Raw genomic sequence first — 20,617 nt, forward strand, 5'->3', positions numbered from 1 at the left:
GGAGTAATGGTCTTCAGCTCCAACGGTTGGATCTGAGCCGACAGCAATTTAGCAAGGCCTGGTGCCTTTAAGAGTTTCTGAACCAGCCAGTCTATATCTAGATCGGACAGGCTGACAATAGACCTGAAACAGTGAACAGATGGAGACGATTGAAGCAGTACAGATGGAGGTTTTTTGGCAACCAGTTTCAGAGCAGTGTCCCGGTTCCGAAAAGAACAGGCTGTCAGCTCCGAAGTCAGTGGATCCGAAGTCACAACACTTTGACTTTTTTCCTTTCTTAGTCCAGGATTCAGAGGAAGATCTGGACGATTTGCTGGCCCCATCCTGGTCAGACAATGCCTCTGAAAAATGGTGTTTGATAATACCCCTATCAATTAACTACCTCTTCCTTTCTGCAAGCACTCTAGTGGAAAAGGAGTGGCAGATACTGCATGACTCTTGCAGGTGCACCTCACCTAAACAGTAAACACACTGCACATGTGCATCCATAACGCCCATCTTTTGTCCGCAGTCTGGGCATTTTTTAAACCCAGACTTTGGATGTTTTTCCTTCTCTTCAGACATAGTACCATCACAAATCCAATGTAAAGAAAACACACTATTTAACTATGAGATAGTTAAAGTTAAAGAGGAAATCTAACCAACTATACACAGTACATACAGCCCAAAAAGGCAACTAGTAACCAACTATTTAACTATAATACGATTAAGGTAATCCAATATCAAAAATCTAAAAGGATTATCGAAAAAACCCAAAAGGGTAACTTTACTGGGGAAAGGGGAGAAAACATAAAACAACTGCTAAGTAGATTATATATATATATATATATATATATATATATATATATATATATATATATATATATATATATGTATAGATAGCAGTAAGAGATATATAAAGTCTCGAGCAACGCTGGAAACCAAGAGATCCGTGCCGCGGCAAACTAGATCTGAGGTAATTCCAGCAGTGCATTGTAGGATAAGGGGTTGGGTCTCGAGCTACTGGAGAACTTTGAGCTTGCTAGTCGGCCGTCTGAACCCATCAGTGAAGAATGAACGTCGAGATTGAACAACTTCACATGAATACTTTTGAACTTCAAGAACAGAAGTTATGTTAAGTACCAAAGCTATTCAACAGTTCATACAAAAAAGACAACATAGGTTTTTTAATGTACATTGCCCTCTGACTGTTAAAGGAATACATTTTCTGATCCATACAACTCTTGCATTCACAATATAGATCACAGTGCAAGACAGACGTTTCTGAATATGTTACTTCATGAAGAATAGTCGTAAAAAATGCAATTTAAGTATTAAATATTTGCACAACCTAGCTATGGGATGCATTTACTATAATTATTTATCATGGTAAATTGTTTCATTATGAACCCTTTTTGCCCACAACTTAGACCTCAGGCCCAACAGTATGTTATAAAATTCTTTTACATTTAGTGAATATTGCATAGCGGCTACTTTGAGCAGTATTTTTCTTTTCATCACTACGGTTAACACTACTGAATCCAACACACTGGTCTAGTTACCCTTTCACAGCACTTTGTGAATGTAGGCATCAAACATTCAATTACATCCTGAAAAGTGGCCGCCAGTCCTCCCACACAAAATGTCTAACAAAAAGACTTAAATGCAGTGCAAAATTATGCTATTTATTTCCCTTTCTTCACTTTGTTGACCACACATTTTTAACCATGCCTCTCCAGTGTAAGCCTGTGTCCGACACTGACAATACCTGCTGACAGTTTTTAGTGTGGGGCACAGATGTTTTCTGTTAAAACCAATTACTGATAAGCTTTCAGAGTAGTCAGTTGTTCTGCAACCTGTAACGGCGGTTATAATTTTTCTAAAACAGCACTTATAATGGGTGTACATGCAGAACCTTTTCATATGCCAGATTAAACTCCTTCCTCTTTGCACAGACTGTATTTCTATTAATGCATCATCCAACTTCTCAGCCAAGAAAGAGATGTCTCCCAATTTGTAAATGAGGCACAGTACATGTGTGATAAGGAAACAGTCAGTAAAGTCCCACAAATAAGAACAGCACCCTCCTTAACCATTACAGAAAACCTGTTTCAATCATAGCCGATATACAGGTTTAAATCACTGTACATTAGACTTAAGCAGAGCACAATTTCAAATGTCTCTTCAGTGTCAAAATATTTAAGTAAAAATGGTGCTATGACAGAAACAAAAACATGCAGAAATCCTAGCCGTGGATTTACTTAATAAAAACGCTGACAAATAAGCATTATAATCAACATACCCTCTGTAGTGGTGAGAGAACATTTCAGTTGTCCCAGTATCACAAAGAACAAGAGCCAAATAGAGCGATCCATGTTTCAGGGTCCTGCAAATGTGAAGCAAATCTGTCAAGAGACTTTACAAGACTATTACAGTTGCATACACAATTCACTGTTAAAAATGTAATGAGACCATGTTTACACATTTTCTGCAAGACACTGACATTATCTGCACTAAAAATCATAGTTTAAGTTAACAATGTTGAAATACGCAAAGCAACCAGACTATCTGTTAGTGCACAAAAGGAGTTTGCTTACTGATAACCCCAACTAACTTCCCTAAGTGTTTTTGTTTTTCAGCATTTTGACAGTTCTGATATCAAAAGAAAACCATAGGAAAATGAGTGATAACGTCTATCTCATGCAGCAGTAATACTACTCCAAAACTTAAGTTCACTTCTAGAATACAGTGCCTTCATTTTTTATTCTTTCACAAAGTAAAGACGACAACAGTGCAGCTGTTAATGAATGGATAGTGTCTAACACGCCTTAAATCCATTTGCTTTTCCTCCTAACCCTGCACTGTCCCTTTTTTAAAACACACAATACTCTACACAGTTTGTGGTTTGCTTTCTAATCAGCTATCCCTCAGGTAGCTGAAAACGGAAGGCAAAGGACTGTAAAGTGTGTGAAGTCTGGCAAAGCATCACACGCTATCTGTGGCTTTCTGTAGTCTTTCAAGAACATCAAAGACTGCACCAGTAACTTCAGACTCTTCCTTATAATAAGAATGGTAACACAGTACTACACAAAGGGCAGTAAATGGTAGAAGAAGATGATAATGTCAGTCTATGTTCAGTTCCAGTACGACCGTTACATACCAAGGTAAGCACTGACAACAGGCAGCAGAATTTAGTACCAGTAGTGGAAAGCATGTTTAACTAGAGCAAAGCAGAAGTCACGAAGCATAGCACTGAGGTGCACAGATTTAAGATAGGTGGAACTGCTGTTAAGTGCCAGTGGGTAGAGATACGCGACACTGAGATAAACATACTGAGTCAACTGTCAGTCAAAGGATATAATAAATATAATACAGAAGTACTGACAGTTTAAGGTCATATGGTTGAGGGGAGGTAGGAAGCATGCATGTTAAAAACCTGGCACAGAATAAGTAAGGTGGTATGGTGTTACAAGTCAAATTTAATTTCAATATAAAAAGAATACGGTATGAGCAAAGATTACAGCACATTTACTTGGATTTAGGAAGGGATGTGTAATAGCAGAAAAGGTAAGCGGCACATGACAAGGCAGGCAGTTGTCACTTAGGATGATCAATAAGGGAAATCAGTAACGGAAGCAACTGATGTCCATAAAAAAGTTAAGGCACATAACACTGGACTAGTAAACCAAAAAAAGTACTCTTAACTGACTTTAAAAAGCCTGCAATGAATCAAGAATGACCTTTTTTCATATTTTTGATGACTAAATACAAATGTAACAGTTTTCCACAGAGGGATCACAACCTTTCCAGTCAGCAGTTCTTTATGACTGCAGATGTGTAGCATCAGCTAGTTTTAAACACAACACTTAAAAACATTCCACTGTTCTGGTCTTGCACTTTATGGCATGTATACTTAATTGCTATCCCCCTCTTGGGGGAGGTGGAGGGGTGCTTAATTAAGCAATAACCCACGCCTGGGTGTGGGTAATGCAGGATTTACCCATGGTTGGTGTGGTTTGGCCACGAGGGCGAAACAAAAACAACCATGGGTAAATCCAGCATTACCCACACCCAGAAGTGGGTAATTGCTATTATACAATGACATTATTTATGAAATAAATACTTACATTTCTTAAATAATGGCATTGTACAATGCCTCCTTGCTACCCTTCCGCAGCTGTCCAGTATTCTACGGCAGTTCTGATGTACTGCGCATGCATATGGTTACCAAGTACATGAGAACTGTGTGTGTGGAAGCAATGGAGAAAGGAAGATCTCAGTTCCTTTTAAAAACTTGTCTTGCTATGTTAAACGAGTTTAACATAGCAAGATAGCTTTAAAAAAAAGCAACGGAGATTTTCCTTTCTCCATTGTTTTTTTTAAAGCTGTTTCGCTATGTTAAACTCAGCTTTAAAAAAAAGCAACGGAGAAAGAAAGATCTCCGTTGCTTTTTTTTTTTTTTTTTAAGATATCTCGCTATGTTAAACTCGTTTAACATAGCGAGATAACAGCAACGGAGCTCTTCTGTTCTCTGTTGCTATCCAAAAAAAAAAACTTATACTAATGGAAACAGTCTGGGCGACCGGACCTTTTTCCATTAGTATAAGTCTGACTTACGACGTGCACGCTGACCAATCAGCGTGCACGTTTTGGAATATGAATTGGGGAGAGGGGGTGTCGTTGCATAATTTAGAAATTTTACATTTGTGTTATTAGTAATGCAAGGGCCAAAGGTCCTAGTGGCCTGAACTTGACATGCAAGTGGCACATGGGTATTTCTGTACTGGTCTACTAATCAGATAACCCATACTGTCCAAAGGTTAACCAGCATATCAAAAGAATGTTTTCTTTTCAGAAGTGGATGGATATCCACATCTGATGTAGTCTTCTCCAACTCTCACAAAAGAGGAAGACAGTTAAGACTGAACACGTGACACCAGAGCTTCAACATTTGCAAACATACTAAGTCTTCACTCTGTGTCCTTAAGGATTACGGTGGCACAAAGAATAAAAGACATACCCTCACCATGACCAAAACCTAGGAAACCTCCCTCTGGCAGATTTGAACTAAGAAAACAGTGAATGACCACCGCCACTGTAAAGTGAAGAGTACAGAAAGCGTGACCTTGCCTGTATTGCTACTGATCTTGCCACAGAACAAAATGTTAAATTTAACAGAAAGCGGAACAGCAACGGAATTGATGTAGGTAGGAGCTAGCAGGGTATGTTCAATGTGAAACAGTGAAAAATGAAGCAAGAAGAAGGGAAGAAAAAGTACAGTTGTGTACCTACCATAAATGTAGATGTTCGAGTGTATTCACTGTTGTAGTCATTACAATTGGGTTATCCTGCTGGTAGGCTACCCGCAGTCGGCCAGAGTTCCAAAGTCTAGGTCCGGCGTCGGTTGCTGTCACCTCCTCCCCGACGTCAGTGCGCCAGGGGTATAAAAGATGCAGCAGACACCATTTTCTTCAGTTTTTCTTGCCCCAGATGTCAGGTGCCCCTAAAAAGGTAGGCTAAATTATGCCAATAAGCATGCATACACAAAAAACAACTTTTCCTTCATCTACAAGCAAATACACCACATAGGTTGTATAGAATAGAGAAGTACAGATAAGTCCCAGCAAGGAAAAGGGAGATGGTGGGAGGGTAACCTGGACTGCAACAGTGAATACACTCGAACATCTACATTTATGGTAGGTACACAACTGTACTATGTTTACCGTGTTTCACTGTTGCAGTCATTACAATTGGGTTGAATCTCAAAGCTAAGGTTAGGAGGCTGGTGCTAAATAGGATTAGGAGAGGCTATCAGGCCCTGCAGAACTACAGTGGCAAAGCCTGCCCTGGATTTAGAGTAGAGAGGTAAGTGATAGTGCTTTGTAAAAGTATGCAATGAACTCCAAGTTGCAGCCTCTAAGATGTCTTTGGTTGGTACTCCTCTGAGGAAGGCTGCTGAAATGGCTGCTGCTCTGGTTGAATGTGGCCTAATGCCCTTAGGCACTGATTTGCCATCCTGTGAACAGCAGAAACAAATGCAGTGGCCTATCCACTTTGAAATAGTCTGCTTTGAGATAGGCTTTCCTTGTGATCCTGCAGCATATGCCACTAGAAGTTGTTCAGTCTTTCTGAAAGCTTTGGTTCTGTCCAAGTAGAAGCGTAGCTGTCTGTGAATGTCCAAAGAATGCAGAAGTCTCTCACCCTTATTCTGTGGATTTGGGTAAAAGGTAGAGAAATAAATTGTTTGGTCAAGGGCCACACTGGACACTACCTTAGGCATAAATGTAGGGTTTGTCCTCAGTGAAACCCTGTCAGGATGGAAAATGATAAAAGGTTCCACAGCCATGAGTGCCTGTAACTCTGAGACTCATCTAGCGGAGGTTATTGCTAGGAGCAGAGCTGTTTCCAGGATAAGAATTTTATATCATCTACAGATGCTGGCTGAAATGGAGGCAGTGTGAGTTTTTCCAAGACATAGTTGAGGTCCCATGCAGGTATTGGTGCTCTCCTTGGAGGTCTTATGCTTTTGGCCCCTCTGAGGTACTGCCTTAGCAATGGATGAGAAAAAATAGGTGGTTCCGTATTGTAATGAGCTGAAATGGCAGAGGCATGAATTTTAATTGATGAAAAGGAAAGGCCCCAGCATCTCAGTTAAGTATTGCAAAATCTGAGGAATATTTGGAACAATCGTGTCAATACCTTGTGCCTGGTTCCAAGAACAGAATCTCTTCCATTTTTCTGCATAAGATTTTCTGGTGCTAGGTCTCCTGGCCTCCAAAATAACATCCATCACTGCTTTAGAGAGAGGTGTGTCTTGAATGGCTACATTATCCACCATGCTGCCAGGTTTAAGGTCCTGAGTTGGCTGTGCAGTATCTGACTGTCTTGTTGGGTCAATAAGTGAGGAATTTGAGGTAATGTCCAAGCTGGGCATTGGGACAAGCTCTTTAGGAATGGGTACCAGTGCTGGCGGGGCCAATCTGGGGCAATCAGCATCATTTTTGGCTTCTCTTGTCTGACCTTGAGGAGTACCTTGGGGAGGAGAGGCAGAGGAGGAAAGGCATATACTGTTAGGTTTTTCCAACTGAAAGACAGAGCATCCACTTTCCATGCTTGCTTGTGATAAGTCCTTGTGCAGAATCTCTGTAGTTGGCAGTTGTGAGGGGAGGCAAAAAGGTCCATGTCTGGGCATCCCCAGTTCCTTGTTATCATGCTGAAGACTTGTGGATCCCATTTCCACTCGTGGGGATCCATGAGGTTTCTGCTTAGTTCGACTGCTAGAGTATTTATCATTCCTGGCAGGAATTGTGCTTGCAGATGTACTTGGCAAGTCAATGCTGTGTCCCACAAGTTCCTGGCTAGTCTGCAGAGGGGGTAGGAATATGTGCCCCCCTGCTTGTTTATGTACCACATGACCGTAGTATTGTCCGTCTTTATCAGCAGTTGTCTTGGATGAAGTAGATCCTTGAAGGCTGTCAAGGCATTCTGAACAGCTAGCATCTCTTTTTGATTGATATGTAGATGCATTTGACTTACAGACCATGTGCCCTGAATACATCTTCCTGCCATATGGGCCCCCCAGGCATAATCTGATGCATCTGTTGTCAATGTCTGCCTGGCTGTGGGTAAGGTGAATGGCTGTCCCGTGTTGTGGTGACAGGCTTTTGCCCACCATCAAAACTCCTGTTGCAGCCGGGGAATGAGGGTAATTATTGTTTCCAGGCTGTGGCAATGTTGAGTCCAAACACTTTTTAGATACCACTGAAGTTTCCTCATATGCAGTCTTGCATATGGAATTAGCGGAATGCAGGATGCCATGAAGCCCAAAGCCTGCAGAATTTTTCTTGCAGATAATTGGGTCTTTGTTGCCAACATTTTGAAATAAGTAGTCAGTTGTCTGTGTTTGTCTGGCGTGAGATAAGCCATCAGGGCAGTTGTTTTTAAGCTTGCACCAAGGAATATTATCTCGAGAGGGTACAAGTTTTGATTTCTTTTCGTTTACTGTGTACCCTAGACCTGTTAATAATCTTTTTACAAACGCCAGATGCTGTAGTAGAATGTCCTTGTTCTCTGCTTGAATAAGGCAGTCGTCCAAGAAAGGATATATTTGTATTCCTCTTTGTTTGCAAAATGCAATTACTGGTGCCAGGCATTTTGTGAAGACCCTGGGCGCAGTAGATAGGCCAAAGGGCAGTACAGAGAACTGGTAGTGCATTGAGCCAGCTATAGATCTGAGATATCTTCTGCATGATTGTCTGATTGGGACATGCAGGTATGCCTCTTTTAGGTCTAAAGTCACAAGCCAAGCCTTCTTGCCCAGCATGGGCAGAAGCTGCTGCAAAGTTAACATTTTGAATTTTGGAATATCCAGGAAAGTGTTTAGGATAGACAGGTCCAGTACTGGTCTCCAGGCATTGTCCTTTCTGGGCACCAAGAATAGCCTTGAGTAAAATCCTAGTCCCTGCTCTTGCTGTCGTACTTGCTGAATGGCTCTCATGTCCATGAGGGATGAAACTCGCTTTGGTGCCTCTGCCCATTGATTGAGTGGCAGGTCTGGCATACCGTTTGGCCTTGGCAGAGTGTGAAAGTGGAACCTGTAGCCTTGTGATACAATGTTTAAGACCCATTTGTCCTGGGTGATCATGTGCCAATTTTGTGAAAAAAAGTGCTAGTTTTCCCCCCAAAGGAGCTGCCAGAATATAAGTGCTTGGTGCTGGCAGGGGAAAGTCATTAAGACTGTTTCCTGTATGGCTGTGATTTTTCCTCTCTGCTTTAGAGGTAGAAGCACCCCATTGTTTAGGCCTTTATGAGCCTTGGGGCTGTGATTTGCCTCTGGGGCATCTGTATCTGCCTCTTTGTGGCCTGTCTGACGCTGGAGGACCAATTCTTTGTAGGCCAGTTCCTGCTAAATCTGGGAGGCTGTACCTGTAAGAAATCCTTGACTGTTTGCATAGATTTAGCTTTGTCCTCCATTTTCTTCAACACCTCTTCTGCTTTAACACCAAACAAGGTATCATGCTGTAATGCAGCAACTAATAGTTTTGCTCTAACATGATCGGGCAGATTCTGTTCTTTTAACCAAGCATGGCTCCTAATGACAGAATCTGTAACAGCGGCCCTGCATGAGGCCTCTAGAGAATCAAAACCACATTGCAAAGTATGCTTTCCCACTTGTTCAGTTGCATGCAATAAATCCTGCATTTCTTTGTTTTCTGCACATTCTGAATTTGTCAACATTTTCTGTTTAAGCAGTGACATAAGATATTGCTGATATTTAAGCATATGAAACTGACAATTTAAAGCTCTTACAGCCAAGGTAACAGAAGTATAAATCTTTTTCCCCCATCTGTCCAGGGCCCTTGAATCCCTTACCAGAGGGGATAGGGTTTATTGCAGTGGAAGCCTTGACCCCTTTGGGACCCTGAGGGATAGTTTCTGGGTCAGCAGCAGGGTTTTTCTAAAGAAATTTATGTGAATCAGGAACCCTGTAGTATCTGTCCGGCTTAACAGGAGCTGGAGGTAAAGAGTCGGGAGACAGACCGGACTCTGAAAATACATCATCTACAATGTCTAAAACAGGAGGAATAGCAAGGGGCCTGTGCTGAGGTAATAAAAGGAAGTCTCTGAGCCTTTTCTTGGATTCTGAGTAATCTTGGCTCTCCCAGTGGAAATGCTCCCTCATGGTGTGCAGGATCTCCCCAAAAGAATAATCATCAGGAGGAGAGGCTGAAGGGATAGATTCTTCAGCATCAGAATCCTCATAGGGAGGAAGAGAGTATTCCTGTTCAGAAGAGGAATCACAGGAAATGGAAACCTGATCTGAAAAGTCATATTCTATCTCTTGCCTAGGCCTCCTATCAGGAGGGGGATGGGAACCCCTGATCAAAGTAATTAGGTCTTTGGCCATTTTAAGCATTTGTTTTTTAGGCATGGAGGCCTGTCCAGGAAAATGCTGTACTTGTTTCTTTGCCTTTAGAGCTGCTTTAGTCTTTGCCTTTGAAGCTGAAGTTGGTTTTACATATAACTGTGTAGGCCTGAAAACACCCTCAGAAGCCAAAGCCTGCACAGCGGCTCCGGACCCATCTGAGGGAATAGTTTCCGAGTGTCCAATACCTTGAGTTTCCAGCGGCCTAGTCGGCTCCATGTGGGAGTCGGAAGCGGCCTGTGGCTCTGAGTTTGTGGGCGTCAGGGGCTGCAAAAGTGCCTCACTGAGAACCGGCAAACCGGCGACAGGCCTAGCGGAAGCCTCGTCATCTGTTTTGGACCTCGGATGGATGCCTGTCCTTTTCTTTTTCTTTGCGCTTTTTATAAACTCCTGTAGTCGGCTGGTCCGACGGCATTATAGAATTGAATCTTCTGCCAAAGTAATGAAATGCAAAATCGTCCCGACACTTAATAGTGCGTTGGTTAAATCTAGCACAAAACCGACAACTAGCAACGTCGTGGTCAGGGCCTAGGCAAGGAATACAGAAAGAATGAAAATCCTTATGAGGTATTTGCTTCCCACAAGAAATACAATTATTAACTTTTTCTGACATCGGTCTGGAGCAAGAAAAAGTTTCCCCAACAGGGTACTTAGCTTTAATGAAGACTTCAGATCTGAAATTCGAATTTGAAAATCTCAGGAGTCGGCCGACTTGCACTTGCGGACTGCTTTTGCTTCGGGCACCGCGTGGCAAGAAAGACTGAAGACAATGGCATCGGCTGCATCTTTTATACCCCTGGCGCACTGACGTCAGGGAGGAGGCGACAGCAACCGACGCCGGACCTAGACTTTGGAACTCGGGCCGACTGCGGGTAGCCTGCCAGCAGGATAACCCAATTGTAATGACTGCAACAGTGCAACACGATGAACATCAGGAGGGCAGTCACTAAGCTATTAAAACATACTATACATATTACAACATGCAAATTATACACTTAAAAGGAGGGTCAGTATATACCAATCAAGTGCAGGGATCACCAAACAGTTGTCATTCTCATTAGGGACAAACATCCAAATAAAACACACTTTTTAAATGCTGGTGCTTGTCACTATGAATGGGGGTGGTCAGAATAAGAGGGTCACATCAATATACAACTTCTGATTAGTAAGATACCTTTAACTGCAATATCCGACATTACTCACTCACTAAATGGCATATAAACAATTATGATACAAAGCCACAGACTTTGAGGGACACAAGAAAATCTGGAAGCAAAATCACAAGGCATCCATGAAAACCAGTAGCAAATAAGAGATATGGGGATCATAGCTGGATTAAAACAATCCCAGTTTTCTTTCTTTTTTTTTTTTGAAAAGCATTAAAGGGGTCTGAATGTTATGTGTTTGTGCGTACAAGGGAAGAGCACAGTGGCAGAGCAGTTGGTGTTGCTGTTTCACAGTACTTGATTCTCCAGCTTACCTCCTGCTTAGGATGCCTTCCATGCAGAGACTGCAAATCTTCGTGTGTCGCTGTGGGTTTTCACAGTGTGCTCCAGTTTCATCCCACAAACAGTCTAAGAAACTGCTACCCTTTAACCTGCCACAGATCACTGCTACATACAAGTGAATAGGGGCATCTTGCAATGGACCCATGTTCCATCAAGGATAAATTTTCCCCTTTATGCTTCCAAGTGCTGCGATAGCATCAGCCTTCCTTGTGACTCAGAATATGATAAAGCGGGTACCAAAAAAATGAATGCACCTGTGTTTTTTTCGGAATCTGACAATATATCATATTATGACCAATCTGCCATCTTTGTTCATAACTAATTTCCCTGATAACATTGGGCAGATCATGCTAATACAAAACTGTTGGCACTGTATAAGCAGGCTGCAAAAAGTACAGTTTTGTACCTACCATAAATGTAGATGTTCGAGTGTACATCCTGCTGCAGTCATCACACTAGGGTTATCCTGTCGTCAGGCGGTCCCGCAGTCAGCCAGAATTTCAAAGTCTTGGTCCGGCGTTGGTTGCTGTCGCTTCTTCCCTGACATCAGTGCACCAGGGGTATATATAATGCATCCAACGCCATTTTCTTCAGTTTTTCTTGCCCCAGATGTCAGGTGCCCCCAAAAAAGGTGGTCAGTAATTAGTACCAATTTATGAAGTTTTAGCACAAACACAAGATCCCTCTAGCTATAAGCAAATACATCAGGAGGGTTTTGTAGAGATTTAGCCAGTTAGATCAGAGGGGATGGAGGGGGGGTAACCTGGACTGCAGCAGGGTGTACACTCGAACATCTACATTTATGGTAGGTACAAAACTGTACTATGTTCATCGTGTTACCCTGCTGCAGTCATCACACTTGGGTAGAATCCCAAAGCTAAGGATGGGTGGAGGATTCATAGAGGGTTAGAGGAGACTGGAAGGCCATGCAGAACTGCAGTGGCGAAGCCAGCTCTAGTCTTAGAGTAAAGTGGTAAGTGGTAGTGTTTGGTAAAGGTGTGTACTGAACTCCAAGTTGCAGCTTTCAAAATATCCTTGATTGGAACCCCCCTGAGGAAGGCTGTAGATGTAGCTGTTGCCCTGGTAGGGTGGGGCCTAATGGTAGCAGGAACTGGTTTTCCATGATGGGTATAGCAAAAACGAATGCAATGTCCTATCCATTTGGAAATGGTTTGTTTTGATATAACCTTCCCTTGTGAAGCTGTAGCATAGGATACAAAGAGCTAGTCAGATTTTCTGAAAACCTTAGTTTTATCTAAGTAGTAATGAAGTTGCCTGTGAATGTCCAAGGAATGCAGGAGTCTTTCTCCTGTTCTGTGGATTTGGGAAGAAGGTGGGTAAGTGGATGGTTTGATTTAAAGCCACACTGGAAACCACCTTAGGCAAGAAGGAAAGATTAGTTCATAGAGAAACTCGGTCTTGATGGAAAATGAGGAAAGGTTCCACTGCCATTAGTGCCTGCAGCTCTGAGACTCTTTTTATGGGCATCAGCTAAGTTTAAAGCCCTGCATTTCTACCAGTATAAACAAAGTATTCACTTATGTTGTGCAGATGAAGTTAATAAAAAGGCCCAAACATGCATGTCTACAGCTAGTAAGGTTCAGCTTTACTGGCTTGAATGTAACCATAAAGACTTAAAAAGTAAAAAAAAGTCATGACGATACTCGGATTGACTTTTCACATCTAAGGACTGCCATGGTTATTCTTGCATACTTGTTTTTTTTTTTCAAGGCAAAACACTTTTTGAATAACCTGAACCTTCTGACTAAATCTTTCAAAAGGTTTACCATCACAATGTTGAGGTGCTAATCTGCAATGGCAGATGTGCAAAAGGTTGTTGTCAACGGTTCATATCAGTGAACCAAAAAATGATAAAGTCACAAAAAAGCAAATGCCAGTGTGTATTCGCTCTTTTGTGAGGTGGGAATTCTGAGTGGAAATCGCACTACAGTGCAGATCAGGACATGTACCCCCTTCCATCATTGTAGTGCAACATTAGAGTTAGTATATATAATTAGTGGGCGGGGGGGCTTGCACCTCTGCATAACAGTCATAGAAGACATCCGAAAGTGACAGGTGTTTCAAACAAAGTTGACATTCCCGGACTGTTGACAATTGTTGAGTTGCAGATTCGCTCTTCTGAGGATTCGACAGTGTAGTTTTTGACATTTCGGTTCAGGTATATGACAAGTCGCACACGTGTTGCATCATTGTGATGGTAAACCCTTCCGAGATGTTATGCCATATAACGCTGCTTCCTATGCTAAAATGGTGGCTATTTTTAATATTTAGATAAGTATACCCTCTGTATGTATCCTATGGTTTTTCATTATGTTTTTTAAGACAATTATTTCTCCATACGAATGTTCTCTCATGACTGCTACCCAAGATTGCTCCCGAGACATAAAAAAATTCTATTTGAAGTACCTCTGTGTTTTAGTTATTTTTCTAAATATCACAGCTCTGTGGGAGAGAATGATGAAGTCTCTCTGACTTAATATGATCTGTGATTGAGTACTTACCCAGTTAATGCAGGTGGCTGGATGAGGGTGGGAATGAGTTGCCAATGTAGTCTCACCTAATACGGGAGAAGGAAGGCAGCCCAACCCACTGCATAACCGACCCAGAAGAGGCAGATGCTGAAACATGCATGCACACTACCACGGCTTTGTACAGCAGCTTTAATATGAAGCACACACAGGTGTATATGAAGGAAATGTGGAACTCCTGTTCATGTAACGTTGCTGTGCAGGGTCAACATGGCCCATGGGGTGATACTCAACCTCCTATGGCTAGCTGGTGGAAAGCATGAGTTTGTAAACAGCCAGCAAAACTGCCCCAATCAACAGTCTAAACTTTACAAAGTACCACAGGTCTTGGGCTGTGAGGCTTCCTCATCCCAAGCAAAATCTCCTGGTATTCTGTACTGCAAATCAGATGATTAACGAAGGATTTCTCTGGCAGCCACGGTGGTGCAGTGGTTAGCATTGCCACTTCACAGCAAGAGGTTTTCCGGTTTGATCCTCGGCTGGGGTGCCTTCTGTCCGGAGTCTGCATGCCCTCCCTGTGATCGCGTGGGTTTTCTCTGGGTGCTCCGGTTTCCTCCCACATCCCAAAGACATGCTGCAGGTGGATTGGATACTCTAAATTGGCCCTAGGTGTGAGTGTGTGTGTGCCTTCTGTGGAAGGTTGGGTGCCGGGCTGGCAACTTGACACTGTAAAACTCCACTGCCAATCATAAGCGGACAAGGTGATCCGCTGTGGTGACCCTTAACTGGGAAAAAGCCGAAAGAAGAAGAAGAAGAACGAAGGATTTCTTTCTGTTAAGTTGCAAGGTTGTTACCATCAGGACAAATGATTTCTACAGATCTTAGAAATTTGCATCATGTCATCAAGTGAATCCTGATATTGTCTCCACTTAAGTATTCTCATATGTAGAGTTGCACAAGGAGACAATATCCGAGTCAAGGCAACCATTAATCACAATGCACTGAAGCAAAGCTGAGCTAGAAATGTATGACTGGCAATGATAACAGAAATGGTACACTGAATGAAAATCCACCTACCTTTCCCACAGTAAAAATGTCTAACAGGCCTTAAAAGCAACAGAACAGCCTATAAAAAGCAAGGGCTGAGCCAACATTAGCAGTGACTTGCAAAAATGACAGTGACTCTCAGAGACTAGAAGAAATGCAGAAGAGAGTGTCAGAGTAGATTCTCTTTACTGTTGGTTATTAAACGTTAATAGCCAACAACTCAGTGGTGACAATATCAGGGTTCACAGCCAGCTAATTCAATATTCACTTCCTTAAACAGTTGTTGTTGTTTGTCTTTCAGCTTTTCCTGGTTAGGGGTTGCCACAGCAGAACTCCAGTGCACTAATGATTGGCAGTAGATTTTCACAAATGCCGAGGTGTCAGCTCGACGTTCAGCCTTCAACGAAGGCACACCCATTTACGCATGTCTTTCGAATGCCCACCCAATCACGGGGAGGACATGCAGACGCCACATAGAAGGAACTCCCCACACTCCAGCTGAGAATTGAAAGGGAGAACCTCTTGCTGTGAGGCAACAACGCTACCACTGCACCACCGCAGATTCAACAGTAACCTCTCTTATTTTCCCTCAGCAAAGGCAGACATAGGCTCCACTCCTCCCTTTTCAGCTGTCAAAATACTTGCACTCTATCAGTCTCAATTTCTACAATCAAAAAAATACAGTTATGTACACTTACCAAAAATGTAGATGTTCGAGTGTATTCACTGTTGCAGTCATTACATTTGGGTTATCTGCCTGCAGGTAGCCTTCAGCTGGCCTCAATACCAGAGTCTTGGATTCCTGCGTCGGATGCTGTCTCTTGTTCCATGATGTCAGGTTATCAGGGGTATAAAACCTGCAGCTGACACCATTACATCAGTTTTTCTTGCCCCAGATGTCAGGTGCCCCCACAATGGGAAGCAATCATATGTTATGGTACACCTCCATCAAAAAGCAAACACACCAGAAAGCTTAAAAACAAAAAGGAAAGGTACAGCCAAGAGAAGTCAGGGGGCTGGAGGGAGGGTAACCAGGACTGGAAACGTGAATATGCTCAGACATCTACATTTATGGTAAGTGTACACAACTGTACTATGTTCTTTGTGTTTCACTGTTGAAGTCATTACATTTGGGTTGATTCTCAAAGCTAAGGAAGGGAGGAGGAAGTTAAAGAGCATTAGGGCCAGCTATTAAGCCCTGCAAGATTGCAGTGGCAAAACCAGCTCTGGATTTAGAAAAAAATAGGCATGTGGTAATGCTTGGTGAAGATATGTACAGAGCTCCAGGTAGCAGCTTCTAGAATGTCCCTGGTAGGTACTCCTCTGAGAAAGACTGTAGAGGCACATGCAGCCCTGGTGGGAATGTGATCTTATCCCCTGTGGGGTTGGTTTTCTATGGTGCTTATAGCAGAAATGAATGCAATGGGTTATCCACTTAGAAATGGTTTGCTTTGAAATGGCCTTCCCTTCTGCCCCTGCAGCAAAGCCAATTAGCAGCTGTTTCGATTTCCTGAGAGGCTTAGTCCTGTCCAAATAAAATCTATGTTGTCTGTGCACGTCCAAGGAGTGCAGAATTAGCTCTCCTTTGTTTTGTGGATTCAGGAAGAAGGTAGGCAAATGAATGGACTGATTTAGGGCCACACTAGACCACACCTTGGGCATCAAGGAAGGACTGGTCCGGAGGGGAAACCTTGTCTGCATGGAAGATAATGAAGGGCTCCACTGCCATGAGGGCCTGTAATTCAGACACACTTCTTGCTGAAGTGATGGCTAGAAGGAAGGCTGTTTTCCAAGAAAGGAATTTCAACTCTGCAGTTGCAGCTGATTCAAATGAAGGGAGAGTGAGCTTTTCCAGAACAAAGTTAAGGTCCCAGGCTGGAGTAGGGGCTCGCCTCGGGGGGGGGGGGGTCTTACATTTTTAGCCCCTCTGAGGAATTGCTTTATCAGGGGGTGAGAGAAGAGGGGTAGTTCAGTATTATAATGTGCTGAAATGGCAGAGGCGTGAATTTTAACAGACAAGAAGGATGGGCCCTTGTGGAGCATTTCTGTTAAGTACTGAAGGATATGAGGTAAGCTGGGCACTGTTGTGCCCATCCCCTGAGTCTGGCTCCAGGAACAGTATCTTTTCCACTTTTCAGCATAGGATTTTCTAGTACTAGCCTCCTTGCTTCCAGAATGACATCTAGCACCTGCTTACTGAGGGATGCCATTGGAGAGCTCGAGGAATTAGCCAGGCTCCAAGGTTCAGGGTTTGAAGCTGAGGGTGCAGAATCTGGCCCGCCTGCTGGGACAGCAGGGAAGGTGTCTGAGGTAGGTGCCATGGCTCCAGCAGTGTCACACTGCGCAAGAGGGGTACCAGTGCTGGCTAGGCCAGTCTGGTGCAATCAGTATTGTCCTTGGCTTGTCCTGTTTGATCTTTAGCAGGACCTACGAGAGGAGAGGCAGAAGGGGAAAGGCATAAACTGATAGGCTTTCCCAGGTAAAGGACAGGGCATCCACTTTCCAAGTTTGACTGTGGGAAGTCCTTGTGCATAATTTGTCCAATTGGTAGTTCTGAGGAGAAGCAAACAGGTCTATCTCTGGAGTCACCCATTTGTTCCTCAAGAAGTTGAATATTTTTGGTTCCAGTTTCCATTTGTGTGGGTCCATGAGATTTCTGCTTAGGTCATCTGCCAGTGAATTTAGCTTGCCTGGCAGGAACTGAGCTTGTAGGTGCACTTTGTAGCTCAAGGCTGTGTTCCACAGGGCCATGGCTAGTCTACAGAGAGGGTAGGAGTGTGTGTCCCCCTACTTGTTTATATACCACATAACTGTGGTGTTGTCTGTCTTTACCAATAATTGTCCTGGAAGGATGTGGTCTTTGAAGGCTGTCAGGGAATTCTTTACAGCTAACATTACTTTTTGGTTGATATGCAGGTGCATCTGTCTCGAGTTCCATTTGCCCTGAATGCACTGCCCTGCCAAGTGAGCGCCCCATGCATAGTTTGATGCGTCTGTTGTTAGGGTTTGGGCGGCAGGGGGTAGAGTGAAAGGGAGCCCCTTGTTGTGGTAGCAGGCTTCTGCCCTCCAAAGGAACTCTGTCTTTATACAAGGAATGATAGGAATCATTGACTGCAGATCCTGAGAATGTTGACACCATAGGCCTTTTAGATACCATTTTAGTTTCCTCATATGCAGTGCATATGGAATTAGTAGAATGCAAGAAGCCATGAACCCCAGGGCTTGCAGAATTTTCCTTGTGGAGAGCTGGGGCTCTGTGGCCAGTAGTTTGAAGTAGGTTGTCATATAAACTTGTTTCTCTGGAGTGAGGGAAGCCTTCTGGGAAGTTGTGTTCAAGCTTGCTCTCAGGAATACAATCTGTTGGCAGGGTACTAGGTGAGATTTCTTTTAGTTTATGGTGTACCCCAGAAGTTTCTTGACGAATGCCAGATGTTTTAATAGCAAGTCCTGGCTTTCTGCCTGAATCAAACAATCGTCCAGGTATATTTGAATATTTCTCTGCCTGCAAAATGCAATGGCTGGAACTAGACACTTTGTAAATACCCTGGGTGCAGCAGATAAGCCAAAGGGAAGTGCAGAGAACTGACAGTGCATGGAGCCTGCCCTGAAGCGTAGGTATTTCCTGCTAGATTCCCTTATTGGAACGTGCAGGTAAGCTTCCTTTAAGTCTAAGGTTGCCAATCAGACATCTTTGTCTAGCATAGGAAGCAGCTGTTGAAGTGTTAGCATTTTGAATTTTGGGATTACCAAAAAGGTGTTTAGAATAGAGAGGTCCACGATAGGACGCCAGGAGCTGTCTTTTCTGGGCACCATGAAAAGTCTTGAATAAAAACCTTGTCCCCTTTCTTCTGCTGGGACAGGCTGAATAGATTTGGGGGTAGGTCTGGCCAACCTTTTGGGGTTGGTAGGGTGTGGAAGTGGAATTTGTATCCTTGGGAGACTATATTTAAAACCCATTTGTCCTGGGTAATGAGTTCCCAATTTTTTGCCTGCAGGGCAATCTTTCCCCCTAAAGGAAAGAGTCAGTTGTGCAGGGCTTGGAAGGTTTAAAGTTAAGTCATTGAGACAGTTTACCGTAGGGGGAAGTCTTACTACGCCCTGCTTTGGAAGTGGGAGCCCCCCACTGCTTAGTCCTGTGAGTACCTTGGGACTGCAGACTGGGTGTTCTGCTGGTTCTGGGTTTGGACTGAGAAGGCCTGGAAGAGGCAGGAAAGGACCAATTCTTAGAGGGCCAATGCCTACTAAATCTTTAACAGTTTGCATAGATTTAGCTTTTTCCTCCATCTTTTTAAGTAGTACTTCTGCTTTGTTGCCAAACAGGCGGTCTTGGTTTAAGGGAGCATCCAGCAATTTAGCCTTAACATGATCTGGCAAATATTGCTCCTTAAGCCAAGCATGCCTACTAAGTACAGACCCAGTGACAGCAGCCCTGCAAGATGCCTCTAATGAATCAAAACCACAGTGCAAAGTACGTTTTCCAACTTGGTCAGCAGAATGCATTAAATCCTGTAAATCTTTATTTTCAGCACAGTCAGGAATCAACATAATTTTCTGTTTAAGCAATCCAATAATATGCTGCTGATACTTTAACATAAGAAACTGGCAGTTTAAGACCCTAATGGCCAAGGTTGCAGAAGTGTATACCTTCTTACCCCATCTATCCAGCGCCCTGGAATCTCTATCGGGGGGGGGGGGGTAGGATTTTTGGCAGTAGTAGCCTTAATGCCCTTGGGTCCCTGTGAAATGGTCTCAGCATCCGCAGTAGGATTTTTAAAAAGGAACTTGTGAGAGTCAGGAACCTTGTAATTCCTATCAGGTTTTTATGGGAGCTGGAGGGTAAAGAGTCACGGGCCAGGCTAGATTACGAGAAGGCATCATCAACAATGTCCAGTACAGGAGGGTAGCTAAATGCCTGTGTTGGGGGCAGAAGTAAGAAATCCTAAGCCTCTTTTTAGAGTCAGAGTAATCCTGGCTTTCCCAGCGAAAATGCTCCCTAAGAGTATGCAAGATTTCACCAAAAGAGAAATCCTCTGGAGGGGAAGCAGAGGGAATGGAGTCCTCTGCATCAGAATCCTCATAGGTAGATAAGGGTAAATCCTGATCATCAGAGGAAACAGAAATTTCAGAGTCCTGATCAGAAGAATCAGAAGGAAAATCAGTCCTAGGTCTCTTGGGTCGGGGGGGTGGTATCCCCTGATTAGATTAATAAGGTCTTTAGCCATTCTTATCATTTGTCTTTTAGGCATAGGGGCCTGACCATACGGTCTTGGCGTCGGTTTTCTAGGCATGGATCGAATTTTAGGCCTTGAAGAAGAAGATGGCGTCAGTTTAATATGCAAGTCAGTAGGCCTGAATTCACTCTCAGAAGCCGGTGCCTGCACAGCTGCTCCAGACCCATCCAAGGTAGAGACATCCTCAGGTTCCACAGTCGAAGAAGCATCTCACAGCATACCGGACTCTGAATGGGTCTCAGTAGAGGCCTGAAGTAGCGGGTATCTGGGGCTGCGAAAGTGCCTCACTGAGTACCAGCGAACTGCGACTAGCTTAGGAGAAGCATCGTCGGCAGCTTTGGACCTATGCGGTCTGTCTCTGTCTTTATCTTTGCGTTTTTTCGGAATGTCAGTAGTCGGGTGGCTTACTGAAGCCATTTCTGGATAACTGAACAGAGT

The 20,617-nt window shown here is 43.4% G+C and overlaps 1 protein-coding gene across 3 annotated transcripts in view; it reads right to left on the bottom strand.

Moving 5' to 3' along the window:
• Nucleotides 1-20,617, bottom strand: part of GHR (growth hormone receptor) — a 1,761,548-nt gene that overhangs the window by 940,135 nt on the left and 800,796 nt on the right. For all 3 annotated transcript variants that reach the window (XM_044069744.1, XM_044069739.1, XM_044069749.1), the window contains one exon: nucleotides 2,282-2,365. In XM_044069744.1, coding sequence (XP_043925679.1) covers nucleotides 2,282-2,354 — 73 coding nt within the window. In that variant the 5' untranslated portion in view covers nucleotides 2,355-2,365. The remainder of the gene's footprint in view (nucleotides 1-2,281; nucleotides 2,366-20,617) is intronic.

This window comes from Protopterus annectens, chromosome 1.part0 (assembly GCF_019279795.1).
Source record: "Protopterus annectens isolate FY-2018-M chromosome 1.part0, PAN1.0, whole genome shotgun sequence".
Lineage (NCBI taxonomy): Eukaryota > Metazoa > Chordata > Ceratodontiformes > Protopteridae > Protopterus > Protopterus annectens.